Below are 12,895 nucleotides of genomic sequence, written 5' to 3' on the forward strand. Positions count from 1 at the left end.
TGTGCTCTGGAGGGTGGCAGTACTCCGCCTCCCAGCCCCGCCCCCACCGTGGCCCCGCCCTACTCAGTCCTGCTCCCAGGTCCAGTTTATTCTCCCTTGGCCCCTCCCCAAGCGGCCCCGCCTCTGAGGCGTGTCATTGGGTCCTTCGGCACCTAGGAAGCATCCCTGCACACCCCACTGCCGGTTCAGCGAGCTTCCCTGTGCTTACTGGAAACCTCCAGGGTTGCCGAGCTGGGCGTCTTTGGATACCTCGGTCCGCCAGACCCTTACTAGAAGGCTTTAAAACTAGATTTTTCAGTCTCCACTTCTGTGATTTGGCCCCGCCCACAAGACCCGCCCAGCAACCACTCCCCTCCTGTGGCCCCGCCCCTCTGTCTGGACGCCTAGGCAGGGCGGGGCTGGCTAGCCTGCTGCCCTTCCCTCTTCCTCCCGCCGTAGGCCTCCACAGTGTCCAGCGCGCGCCTAGCCGCCTCGCTTTCGCCGCCGGCCAGGAGAGGACCGGTAAGCGCGGGCAGGAACTGGACTGGGAGTCGGGGAAGCCAAGGGAAAGCGGAGCGCCTATGGGCCTCGGGAAGGGGCGTGGGGCGCAGGGTCTGGCTTAGGCACACTGGGGCGGGTCAGTTTGTGGCATCCTCGCTCCAAAGGTCTGCAGAGACCACCCTGCTCATCCCCCTTCCTCTGCCAGTGATGAACCCCAGAGCGCCTGACTCTAGGGGTCACGATTGACTCCTTCAGCACCCCCGAGAGCATCTCTGCCTACGCCACAGCAGGCTCAGCGAGCTGCCCTGCGCTCCGGGAGGTCGTTCAGACTTGAGAAGATACCTCAATCCACCAGACCCTTTCTATAAAGCTTTAAAAACTCAGGTTTTCAAACTGTTTCTTCACCACTGAGACCATTTAGAGCCGCAGCCTTTCCAGCCTGACCCAGATATCTAGATGGTCCTGCTCTGCTTCCTGATGCTGGCTGGCCTCATGCTGGCACTATGGTAGCTTAAGAACCACAAATATAAAGTAGTACAGAGGGGCCTGGAGACAGACCAAGTGCCCATAAGGAAAATACATTATAGAATGTTATAATTTCCCCTTATTGGAGGGAGGTATTAACATGTTCCCAAAGAGTGTCTGAATCCTGGAATGATATGCAGATGTATAGATTGTTTTCCTAGTATACATACCTAGAGTAGAGCTTAACTTGTGAACTAGACACAGTAAAAGATGAACACCCCTAAGGCAGGGCAGGTATAATGATATACTGTGATACAATTGTCACCGTCACTACACTTGTGCCATTATTGAGTAGAATAAGGGTTGCTTGGCCAACAGCACTGCTACCCTAACAACTGTTGAGAGGGTGTCTATCCGATGGGCAGCATCTGAAGCGTAGACTACTAGTCCAAGGAATGCTGCATGTTCTAAGAGGGACAGTGTGGTGTTAACTGAATCGGTCCACCATGCTGCTCAGAACTGAACACCATTTAAAACCTACAAATTCTTTATTTCTGGAATGTATATATAAAATATATAAATATATAATATATATTATATTATATTGGTAAATATAATATATATTTACCAAAAATGGTTGCTGGTAACCAAAACCTCTGAGGGTACAATGGGATACAGGGTTCTACAGCACTCCGTTCAAACACCGAGGTGGATTGTATTTACTCGCTCTCCCAAGGTGACGCATCTACAAAGAGGAGAAACTGGGATTCGAACCCTGAGTCTGGGTTCCTATGCATTCCCACTAGGATGTTGTATAAAGTCAAGGAGACGAAGTACAGGCGTGCTTTTCTTATTCTACATAGTGGGCACCTAAAAGGCAACCTATCCATCCCAGAAACTCAGCCCGTCTGCCTCGTAGTTAGAATCTCCCTGTCCAGTCAAGTGAGCATCAGTCTGTGTGCTGTGCTAGAGCCAGGCCTCCCGGAGGGATGTTTGGTACCGGATGCTGAACACCTGCTCACAGACCCATGTTTAAGGCCAATCTTGCCGGGCAGTATGATGCTTCTGAATGGCACACCACCCCTGTTAGCAGCTTAGGTGGCTTCATACAGTATGTCAGGTTCTGTCAGCCAGCCCTGTCCCATCCCCTTTCAAAGCCAACGTACCCACAGGAGGGTCTTTAATCACTGTTATCCAGGACTGATGTTTCCTGGACTCCTCACTCGTGTTGAGCCTTGAGGCTTGTGTATAGCACCCACTTTCTCAAGGTGACCAAACACTACCTGGTGTACGTAGGGCTTCGCTGACCCTGGGCCCACCCTAGATCCCACACTATAGTTAGTTCCCTTCTCCACTAAGCCTCCAGCATACCTGGGGCTAAAAACAGAGTTTTCCTAGAACTAGTGCCCACTCCCCCTCGGTGCCACCTCTATCTTGTCCCACAGGGCCTAGTTGTTCACCTGTTTAATTTTTCATGGCACCAGTGACATTATTCTTATTAGTCACTTGAACATTCCCAGTGACTCTTCAGTCACATTCATAGGATAGAGGTCCATCCCTGCTGATGGGCCGGGATATCCCCGCCTGGTGCCAATGACTACTGGACGCTGACTGCTAGGCTGAACCGTCAGGAGACTGACTTGATCCCCGTTGCACACCCTGCCTGGCCAGGGTGCATGTGTGGTGAGGATTGTGAGGTCAAATGGTCACTGCTGGTTGGCAGGTGTGCAGCCTTTGGTTTGCATGGCCTTGGGGCCCTCTAGTGGAGAAACAAAGCACTTCAGCGAGGTTGCTGTTTTGGCTCCTTCTGCCCTAGTTCACTTTCCCCAGGGGCCTCCAAGGCAGCCCAGCCTTTTATCTTTCACACCCAACCAAATATTTTCTTCTAGACTTTTAAGAGTTTTAAATTCACATTTGTTCGTGTGTGTGTGTGTGTGTGTGTGTGTGTGTGTGTGTGAGAGAGAGAGAGAGAGAGAGAGAGAGAGAGAGAGAGAGAGAGAGAGTACTTATGGAAGTCAGAGGACAACTTAAGAGTCAGTCAGTTCTCTCCTCCCACCGCGTGGGTCCAGGGACTGCACTCAGGTTGTCAGGCTGGGTAGCAAGCGCCTTCACCTGCGGAGCCCTCTCGCTGGTTCTAAATTTACTGTCTTGTAAATTTCGTTCAGAATTTTGCCCTCTAGTATGTTAGTATGTTTTGAACTTTAATACTCTTGGATTGATCTCTTTCTCTCTCTCTCTCTCTCTCTCTCTCTCTCTCTCTCTCTCTCTCTCACATCTGTGATTTTGGATCAAAAGACTTTTATAATTTTTTATTTTATTTTTCTTGTTTGGTCTTCTGACTGTTCTGTCTGTTCACCATGTCTAAGCTCTACCCTGCCAGCAGAGGGAGCCTTAAACAAAGCAGCCCTCTGCTCCTGTCCCAAGACCTGGAGGTATCGTCTTGTAGAGGGAGGCTCCTTCCATTTAGTGCAGGGTGTGTTGGCCGGGTGTGGCAACTTGCTGTTCTTGGTGGCTGCACCCATTGCTTTGCACAGAAAATGAGACGTGAGACATGCACATTGCACAAATCCCTCAAACATTTGAGTTCCTGCTAAGAATGGTACATTATTCTCCTGGAGACATTTAAACAAGCGTCATGGTAGGGGGTTCCTGTCCAGTCGCCCTCTGTATCTGTGGGTTCCTCATCTGTAAAGTCAACTGATCTTGGACCTGAAAATATTCAGCGGAAACAGCTGTATCTGTTGAATGTCCACAGACCCTTGTGCTTGTTGTATTAGCTGAATAACCCGTGGCCATTTCTATAACAGAGGCCTATGTCAGGCAGTGTCACAACTAGAAGGCATACCTAGGCCTTATGCAGGTGACATGCTATATAAGGAACTTAAACATTGGAGGTTCTGACAACCTACAGGCATCCTGGACCTCCCCAGCACCCCACACTTACCTAGGGAGAACAGAGAAATTCGTCTCATTTTCCTTCCTTAATTTCTGTAATTTCACTACTATTTGTGTACATATACATGTGTGTGTGTGTGTGTGTGTGAATGAGTGTGTGTGTGTGTGTGTGTGTGTGTGTGTTTCTAGAGTTTTGGGGACCTCAGCAAATTCAAGCAGGACAAAATTGCAATCTCTCTGGGCAGTAATAGTAGAAAATTTCTTATACATGGCTTATTATGGGCTGGGAACTGGAACCCAGGCCATGCAATCCAGGGAGGGGCTTCTCTGGATCAGCCTAGCTGGAAAGCCCTGATTCTCTATCATGACCTGGTTTCTTTGTATATTTGGAAGCTCCTTCGTGACTAACCTTAATCTCAGTACAGTCAGTGGTCAGCCAGGAGTGGTGGTGGGCTCGTTTGGCCTTACTTGCTGTGTTGCCTGGGCTGACCTTGAATTCCTGGCCCTGAGTGCCCGGGGTTACAGTGCTGGCCACCAGGCTGGGCTGGTGTGCTTCCTGTGTCCCCAGCAGCGGCTGTGTGGCTCCGCTCCTCCAGTTGCCTAGTTCTTAGAAAACAGGGGCCTCTTGAGGTGCTTATCTCTCTTGACCACACACACTTAGCAGCCATGAATGCAGCCCCGCCTGGTGGTCCTAAGGCAGGCTCAGCTAAGCTGAGCTCAGCTTTGCTGTCTAGTTCTTATTTTCCCAGCATGCTTGGACTGGTCCATTGGGTCCTGCTCACATACAGGAAGTGCTTACATATCCTCCTCAGATGTGGCTCAGCTGGTAAGGTGCCTGCCTGGCATGTGTGAAATTCTGGATCCAGAACTCCCCCTCCCTACTGTGCCACACGAACATGGCAGTGCACACCTGTTATCCCAGCACTCCACGGGAGGAGGAGGCAGGAGGATCAGAAGTTCCAGGTCATCCTTGGCTACACATCCAGTTTGAGGCCAGCCTGGGCTGCGTGATTCTCATTTGCACCGCTGTTTGCTGCTGACTCGGTTGGTCATGACTGCTCGCTGTTCCTTCACTGTAGCTATCCACTCGAGTCCTGACAGCACCTTGCTTTCCCGTAGTCCTGTGGTCATCTCATTATCTCATTTTTCCCCCATTGCTCCAACTGATGGGTCTCGCGGTCCCTCCCAGAATCTTGGGAGAAGGCCTGTTCTTTGGAGAGCTTTGAGTTGTTTTGCTTCATCTACAAGAAAGTCGTTTTTTAGCCCTTTGATGCTGTGATCCAGGCTGTCCTCTGAGCATGTGGCAGAGGGCATTTTTTGTCCCACACAGGCAATCTTCTCTCAGCACTGTCCCCTAGGGAAGATTGGATGGATTATTTTGGAATTTCAAGTGAGCTTGGCCATCGTCTTGTGGTGGCCAACACATTCTACCATAGTGATTCATCGTTTCTCAGTGTTCTGGGGTACTGGGCAAATCTCGGCCCCAGGGGGCCTTCTGAGGTCACTGGGGACACACAGCACTGCACATGGCTAGCCACTGCCTATCTTTCCAGCCGTGGGCTGCCTGCAGAAGAATACTCTGTACTCCATAGCCTTGGACTATGCCGGTGTTCTCTGCCAGAGGGGAACGTCTTCAGGGCATGCACACGCTATACGACTTTGTCAGTTTGGGCTGAGGGGTTCCTTGAGGGTTTTTTTTTGTTGTTTGTTTGTTTTTGTTTGTTTGTTTGTTTTTTGGTTTGGTTTTTCAAGACAGGGTTTCTCTGTGTAGCCCTGACTGTCCTGGAATTCACTCTGTAAACCAGGCTGGCCTCAAACCCAGAAATCCGCCTGCCTCTCTGCCTCCCAAGTGCTGGAATTACAGGCATGCACCACCATGTAGGCCCAGCTCCTTGAGTTCTTTAAACATGTTAACAGACCCACCTTAAGGTTTTCTGCAGGCCCTGTCTGGTACTCCTGAGGACACTTCCTGTAGCTGCTTTGCTCTGATGGAGATGTACCTTCTTGGTTCCGTGTCTCATGTTGGTTGAAGTGAATCTGTTTTTATGTCTCATTTGTTGTTGAAAACTGGACTCTCTCAAGAGTGAGCCATTTCTGGGACTGGGAGTCCTATTAGGAGGACATGCTGTGGTAACTTGCTGCCTGGTGACTTCTGAAGTCACTGAACACCATTCTGGGCTGTATGTCACTGTTGCCAAGTGACCCATTATGTCTCACCACCCAGTCCACAGTCCTCACTGAGGGATAATCCAGGTACCCCTCCCCCCCTTAGAGCCCTTGGTACCACCACCCCTGCCCTGCCTCCACCCTATGCCTGTCACCCATTTTCTGAATTTGAGTCCGTCACTGGACATGAGCCTGCCCCCATGGAGTTCCTCTTGAACTGTTTCATTAGAGGTTTTCAGTACTAGAGGTCTCCAGACAATCTGCAGAGGGAGTGCCCTCAAAACCTCATATGGTGTAAGGACCAGGGCTCTTCTGGAGCTCTGGTTGTTGGTTCTCCCCAAGGAGAACTGAGGTTTTAGTTTCTTTTCTCATTGCTATGAACAAATACCCGATCGAAGCACCTTAAGGGATATTTATTTTTGCTCAGGTTTGAGAGAGTACAGGCCATTGAGGCAGAAGGCACTCGGCACAAAGATGGGAACCTGCTTGCATCTGGGAAGTGCAGGAAGTACCTTTCTCTCTTCTTATCCTGCCTTAGACCCCAGCCTGAGGACAGGCTTAAGCACCTCTGCAAGGCATGCTTTAGCAATGCCCTGGGCACTTCTCAATCTAATCACATTGGCAGACAGAATCAACCCTCCCAGACACCCATCTTCCAGGCTAAAGGCGATGAAACTGAGTTGGAATGTTACTAATATGGTGAAGGTCACAATGTTCCCGATACTCCTTGGGTTGCTACAAGCCTTGGCTTAATTCCCAGGGTTCTGACAAAGGTGGTTCTGACTGTGTTTCTTGCTGGTCATTCACTCATTCATGTTGGTTGTTGGATGTTGGTATTGAAGGATAGAAGCCAGCACAGGCTGGATGGGCGTTCTGTTCCTCCACAGTGCCAGATCAGGTTTTTGATTGGTTGGTAGTTAGGGAGCTTCACTCTGTTGCCTCCAATGCATGTTTCGTGATCCTTCCATGGGTGTGTCTCATCCTCAGGCCTGTGCATATGACACTCACGGGCAGAGAATTGGGCTGTTGGAAGCTGTGAAGCTGTAACTTTCATTCTCTTGCTGTAACAGTTGTCTGGGAGGCTCACTGCCTCGGTCGGCTAACCTAGGCCTAGTCCTGGAAGCTTCTAGCCTCCCTACAATCTTGTCTAGGCCTAGAATGTTGCTGCTGAATAAACTCACCCCTCCTTGTTCTTTCTGATCTCTAGCTGGCTGGTTCCACTCCGCTGCTCTGGCTCAATCTCCTCTCTGCTGACTTTTCTCTCGGCCTCTGAATTGCTCTGCTTGGCCTCAGAGTAACTCTAGCAATCTTTTCTAATCTTCAGGCTCCTTCTCATTTCCTTGCTCATTCTGTCTTTACCTGTGTCTAGCTCGTCCTCTCTTCAATCTGTCTCTGTAAAACTCTTCTAGTAAAACTGCCTCCTTCCTCTCTCTCTCTGCTCTACCCTCCCTCTCAACTCTACTGCACTGCTCTCCAAGAACTCCACTGTATTCCCACACTGCACTCTCTTCCTCCTGTGCTGTCTGTCTCTCTCTTAAGTAGCTTCCCTTTCTTCTCTCTTCTCATGAGAGTTGGGCAGATCCTATTCTGTCAAATCTTTCTCTGATTTGCCACCTTTTCTGCCACTCAATTAGACATCTCTTTCAAATATGGATGCTTCCTGCTACAAATTAATGCTACCTTCATTGTTTGGGATTAAAGATGTGTGATAAGGGTGAGTCTGTATTCCAGTCAGAGCTGTGCACTAAGGGTTCATATAGCCTGTAACAGCCAGCCCTGAATGGCGGCTGCCTGGTGGGTGGATGGAGGTCCTGGGGAGTCAGGAGTTCTTCTCTTCAGCCCTGTCTGTCACTTTGTGTCTCCCAGGTCAGGGCTGCTGGGCTCAGCCGTGTGCTGATGGAAGGGACGGAGGCCCGACAACGGAGGCTGGAAGGCTGTGGCAGGCCGAAGGAGCTGGGCCCATCGCCCAGCCACGATGCAGGAAAGTTCCCAGAGGCTTCTGAAGATGGACAGCTTGAGGTCTCTGAGGGCCAATGCGTGGAAGCCAAATCACTGGAGGCCCAGGCTGGCAGGGAGACTGCCCTGATCATTGGCTTTCAGGTGGTAATACCCTTCCTGCTTGCAGGCCTGGGGCTGTCCTGGGCTGGCTTGCTTCTGAACTATTTCCAGGTGAGAGACAGTTACCTGGGGGCAGGGAAACCTGGGGAGTGGGCAGCTGAGGCCAGCTGGAGAGTTGGGAATCCTCTGGACACATCATCTTTTCCATTTATTGGGTGAGGTTCTATCAGCTTAACCCAAGTTAATCACAGTAAGACAGTGGCTGGGCCCATGCCCTACAGGTTATACCCAGATTCACTGGACCACTTCCTGTCTCATTTGTTCTATGAGGGAGTAAGAAGCAGAAAGCTGGTTTGTTTCCATTGCAGAGACTGGAAGACCAATGTCAAGGTGTTGCAAGGCGGTTTCCCCCTGAGGCTTCTCTTTAATCTTCCCTTTGTGTCGCCTTGTCTTCTTCTCAGGGAGCAGTCATGCTGTGTTAGGTCTGTGCTAATGACCTCCTTTTCACTTCCCCGTTAAAGGCCCTGTCTCCAGAAATAGTCACACCCAGAGGTGTAGAAGACCAGGACTGAAACGCACACACTGGGAAGGGACACAGCTGCCCATAGTAACAGCTTAATGTAGTGTTGCTACCAGGTGCTACCACAAGTGACCCTTAGCGGTGTCCCATACACCTGAGGCGGTCTGCGGGTCTGTCACTGCAAATAGGACTGCCAGGCCTGCATGCAGCTTGGAAGGCTGTCACCAAATCTCCTTCCTAGTCCAGGACAAGTTGTAGGAGATGCCCATCTCCCAATGCCTGTGGGCAGACCATTGCCAGCCTTTCTCGTGTTTAACAATCTGCCAGGGGATTGGGCAGGCAGCCCCCGGTGTGAGAGTAAAGACCCGCAGGAGCCAGGCACAGCTACAGGTGCACTTGCCCCTGTGAGTTGGAAACCGCATTTTATGTGTTAATTTCTATCTCTGCCTAAAGTTCAGCAGACTACAATGTCCTACTTCTTCAAAAGCTCACAGCTTCTATGGTCCAGGGCCTGCCTCTCCTGAGGCTGTGTGTGTTTTCCTTCTCATTGCCTGGTGGCTGCTTGACCCAGGCCCCTGTTCCTCACTACTGTTACTGGTGCTACAGGGCACCTGATTCATTTATGTGCAGTCTGTTCTGGTACCATCTGGGTCACCTGACCACAGAGGCTTTGCTGCTCTTGGTGGCAAGCCGGGTCACTAGGTTCCGTCCCCAGTGCAGCAGGAGTGTATACAAGCATCATAGAGGGCAGCAGGAGTGCTGGGGCCTAGGCTAAGGCTACAGCCTTGTGCATCACCATGTGGTTTGCTTTCACCCACCTCCTTCCTGGCTTATGTTCCTTGTTTACAAGGTGTACTCGAATGTGGTTTGCCCCCACCACAGCGCTGGTAAAGGCGTAGTCCCCAATGGAACTCTGTTGCAACTGGCCTCACATTGTTAGAAAGTGAATTTGGCTTCCTTGGCTTTCTCGTGCTTCCTGTCTTGTTGATTTACAACATCCACGTCCACCTGCCTCCCTTCTCTGCCTTTCCACTGTGACCCAGTGCAGCCGGAAGCTGACTGGGTGGCACTGGGCTCCCAGAATTCCAGAACCACAAACTGAAATTAACCCCTTTCCCTTTATAAATTAGCTAGACTCAAGGGCTCTATTATAGGAACAGAGGAGAGGGGAGTATTGGGAGGGGTAAACATTGGTAAAAATGTTTGCCACACAAGCATGGAAACTTAACCTTGGATCACCAACACCACATAAAAATCTGGCGGCAAGGGCCAGGCAATGCTAGTGCATGCCTTTAATCCTAGCACTTGGGAAGCAGAGGCAGGTGAATCTCTACGAGTTAGAGGCCAGTCTGGTCTACAGAACAAGTTCTAGGTCAGCCAGGATGGTTACACAGAGAAACCCTGTCTCAAAAACAAACAAACAAATCTAGTGGGAAGGTGGAGAGACAGACTGGGGGAACCTCAGGGCTTGTTGCCTGCCAATCCAGCCAAATAGGTAAACTCAGGTTTAGTGAAAAAACTTAACTTGAGCCACTGTGACACAGCGCCAGGGAGAACCTGCCACATCTTGCTGCCCCACCCTGAGCAGATGCAGTCAAGATAATTGTCATTGAGGCCGGCCGAGAACAGCTTTGGGGTGAGAGGAGGGAGCCTCTACATGAAGAGAGCAGAGGGGTGGGCTTCGTGGGGAGCGGGCCCATCTCTAGGAGTTAGTTAGCAATGAGTACAGTGTAAGAACTGGACAGGAGCCCTGGGTCATCCTGGGCTCCTTCCTGCCTGAGGCTGGCTGGCTAGCCCTCACTGGCGACAAAAGGGATTCCACTCTAGGCTATGAAGATATGACTGGGGCCCAGGGCTGGGCAAGCGAGAGCCTCAGCATCTCTTAGTCTTCCACACTCACAGTCTGAGGAGGGGATGCCAGCACACACGTATGGAGGAGGAGAGGAGGAGAAGGAGGCCTGTTCTGTGGGATGGAAGGATGGGAGCCACTTCCTGCAGGAAGGCAGAGGAGCTTTCTCGGAAAGTCCCTTGGGCTAACAGACGATCCTTCATTCAGGGACAGGCAAGCTCCAGGCTTGGACCCCTCAGTATGGAGGACATTTCCCTGGACCTTACTGAGGAAGGGGTGTTCCTAGGTATCTTAGGGGTTCTATTGCTGCAACAGTGGGGCTCAACAAACCTATTTTATCCACCTCACTGGGCTACTTGCTGAAGAGGGCGTCAGGCTGGAGACCTTGCCCACAGGGGGGCACAGGGGAGCCACAGGGGAACTCCTGGTTACGCTACTCAGAGCCCTGCCAGCTTGAGTAGGTGATGGGGACAGTGCTATGTCATCATATATCCACTGGCTGTGGAAAGGGCTTCCTTTCTCTCTTGGGGTGCTGAGGCTGGCACTAAGGCCATTAGCACGTGAGGCAGGTGCCTTCCTGCTCACTTACACCCCAGGGTCCCCGACCAGCTTACTTTTCCTTGTTGTTTCTGCCATTTTGTTCATTCATTCATTCACTCATTCATTTGTTCATTCTGGCAACATGCACTGTGTGTGCACACAACCAGACACCATGCACAGGGTCCTGGTGAACAAGATAGACAAACAGGTCGTTCTCCCGCGGCACTCCTGATTGCATTGCGTGGGGAGAGGAAACAGATGCATGCGTCTGAGCCAAACAGCAACAAGGCCAGACAGAAAGCAGCTAAGCTATGCCAGCACAGCCTGGGGTAGAGGGAAGTTGCCCAAGGCCCCCTGGTGGAGATGCTGGTGAGGAGGCCTGAATCTCAAGAGTGCTTGAGAAGCTGCTGTGGACCTTTTATCTCCCTGGGTTCTGCTGCCTCAGACCAAAGGAAATGGGAAAATGAAGGATGTCTGAGGTCTGAGTAGTGGGGATGTTTTCATGGTCGACTAGCCCATCCTGCCCAGGTGCAAGGTAGCCGAGAGCACAGCATCTGGAAACTGCCCCTGGGACAGTCCACAGTCTAGCAAGCGAGGATTGGTGATGTGATGCCAAAGCCCTGTGTACTCCCCTCCCACCGTGTTAGGGACAGAACCTGGCCTCACTTAAGCTGACACGCTCCATCCTGGGGCAGGTGGGAGAGTCCGAGCTACAGTCCCTCATGTCCAGGACTCTAGCACAGGCTGGAGGCCCAGGCATCAGAAGGACCGTGCAAGGTCACCCAGGAAGCCACTTGATGCTTGACCCAGATCTGAATGATGCCCAGTCAGGCTATGAGATTTTCCACCATGCTGAAACTATTTTTAAAATCACATTGAGATGTTCTGTGTTGTGACCCAGTAAGCCGTGTTGACGTGTGCTGTTCTCAGCTTTCCCGGGGAAAGTACCGTTTCTCACACGAGTGCGTTCTTTTATTTATTTCTGCTGAAAGCTTAATAGTCCTAAAAGCAAGTCAAAGCAATAGTCAGCACACACCAAAAGCCTAAAGAGTCACTGTAATCCTGCGCGCCACAGGTGACCACTTCAGCACTGGGTTTTAGTACCTCCGTAAACACCTCTCCCTCTTTCTCTCCCCCTCCTCCATTCCTCCATCCCTCCCTCACTTTCCCTCTCCCCCTTCTCTACTGTGTTTCTCCAAGGCTGATGCGCTTACTCAGGAGACTCTTCTGGCCTGGTAAGAATGTTTCAGGGAGCCAATGTGTGTGTCTGGGTGAGTCCTGTTTAGATGGGTGATCCCAAGCTAGAGTGACCTTGTGGAAGGTGCCAATGCCAGCATAAAGTGCCGATGACATGTCTGTGCCTGGGGATGGTTCCTCTCTATGTTCAACAACCAGCCAGCTCATCACCGACCTGCAGGGATTGTCTCAATCCAGACAGTGCGTGGACTCCAGCGGCTTCTGCAGGCCTTTTCTCTGAGGCTCCACACTAACTCTGTGTGTTTAGACCAGGCCAAACCACAGATCACAGACCATAGGGAGGGCTGCCTAGGTGGATGCTGGGCTTGTGTTCTCCCATTAAACTACACCTTCTTGGTGGGGAGGGGGCGTAGGGAGGGCTGGTAGGGGAGAGGTCATTGTTTTCCTTGAGCGTTAGTACACTTTGTGATTGAAGGCAAACCCTCCTGGAGTCTTAAATTCTTCTTTTGCAAAAAGTGGGTATGATACGCTGTGAATGCAGGGTGGCGTTCTGTCCAGTGAGTGGCATGAAGGGCTTTGTAGAGCATGGTCAAGAGTGACTTCCTTGCTACCAAACCACAGCAGGACTGCCGCGACAGGCTTCTTGGGAAGGATGGTTAGATATTCCTGTTCCTACTTCCACAGAGCCACTGTGATTCTTGTTTGTGCTTAGAGATTCTGGGTAA

At 51.0% G+C, this 12,895-nt stretch overlaps 1 protein-coding gene across 2 annotated transcripts in view; it reads left to right on the forward strand.

Moving 5' to 3' along the window:
• Positions 1 to 404: 404 nt before the first annotated feature.
• Positions 405 to 12,895, forward strand: part of Slc41a3 (solute carrier family 41 member 3) — a 41,241-nt gene continuing 28,750 nt past the window's right edge. The window contains exons 1-2 of one of the 2 annotated variants that reach the window (XM_052174313.1): positions 405 to 501; positions 7,873 to 8,175. In XM_052174313.1, the coding sequence (XP_052030273.1) occupies positions 7,903 to 8,175 (273 nt within the window). In that variant the 5' untranslated portion in view covers positions 405 to 501; positions 7,873 to 7,902. The remainder of the gene's footprint in view (positions 502 to 7,872; positions 8,176 to 12,895) is intronic. The other variant, XM_052174314.1, reaches the window with a different exon arrangement.

The sequence above is a fragment of the Apodemus sylvaticus genome, chromosome 2 (genome assembly GCF_947179515.1).
Source record: "Apodemus sylvaticus chromosome 2, mApoSyl1.1, whole genome shotgun sequence".
Taxonomy (NCBI): Eukaryota; Metazoa; Chordata; class Mammalia; order Rodentia; family Muridae; genus Apodemus; species Apodemus sylvaticus.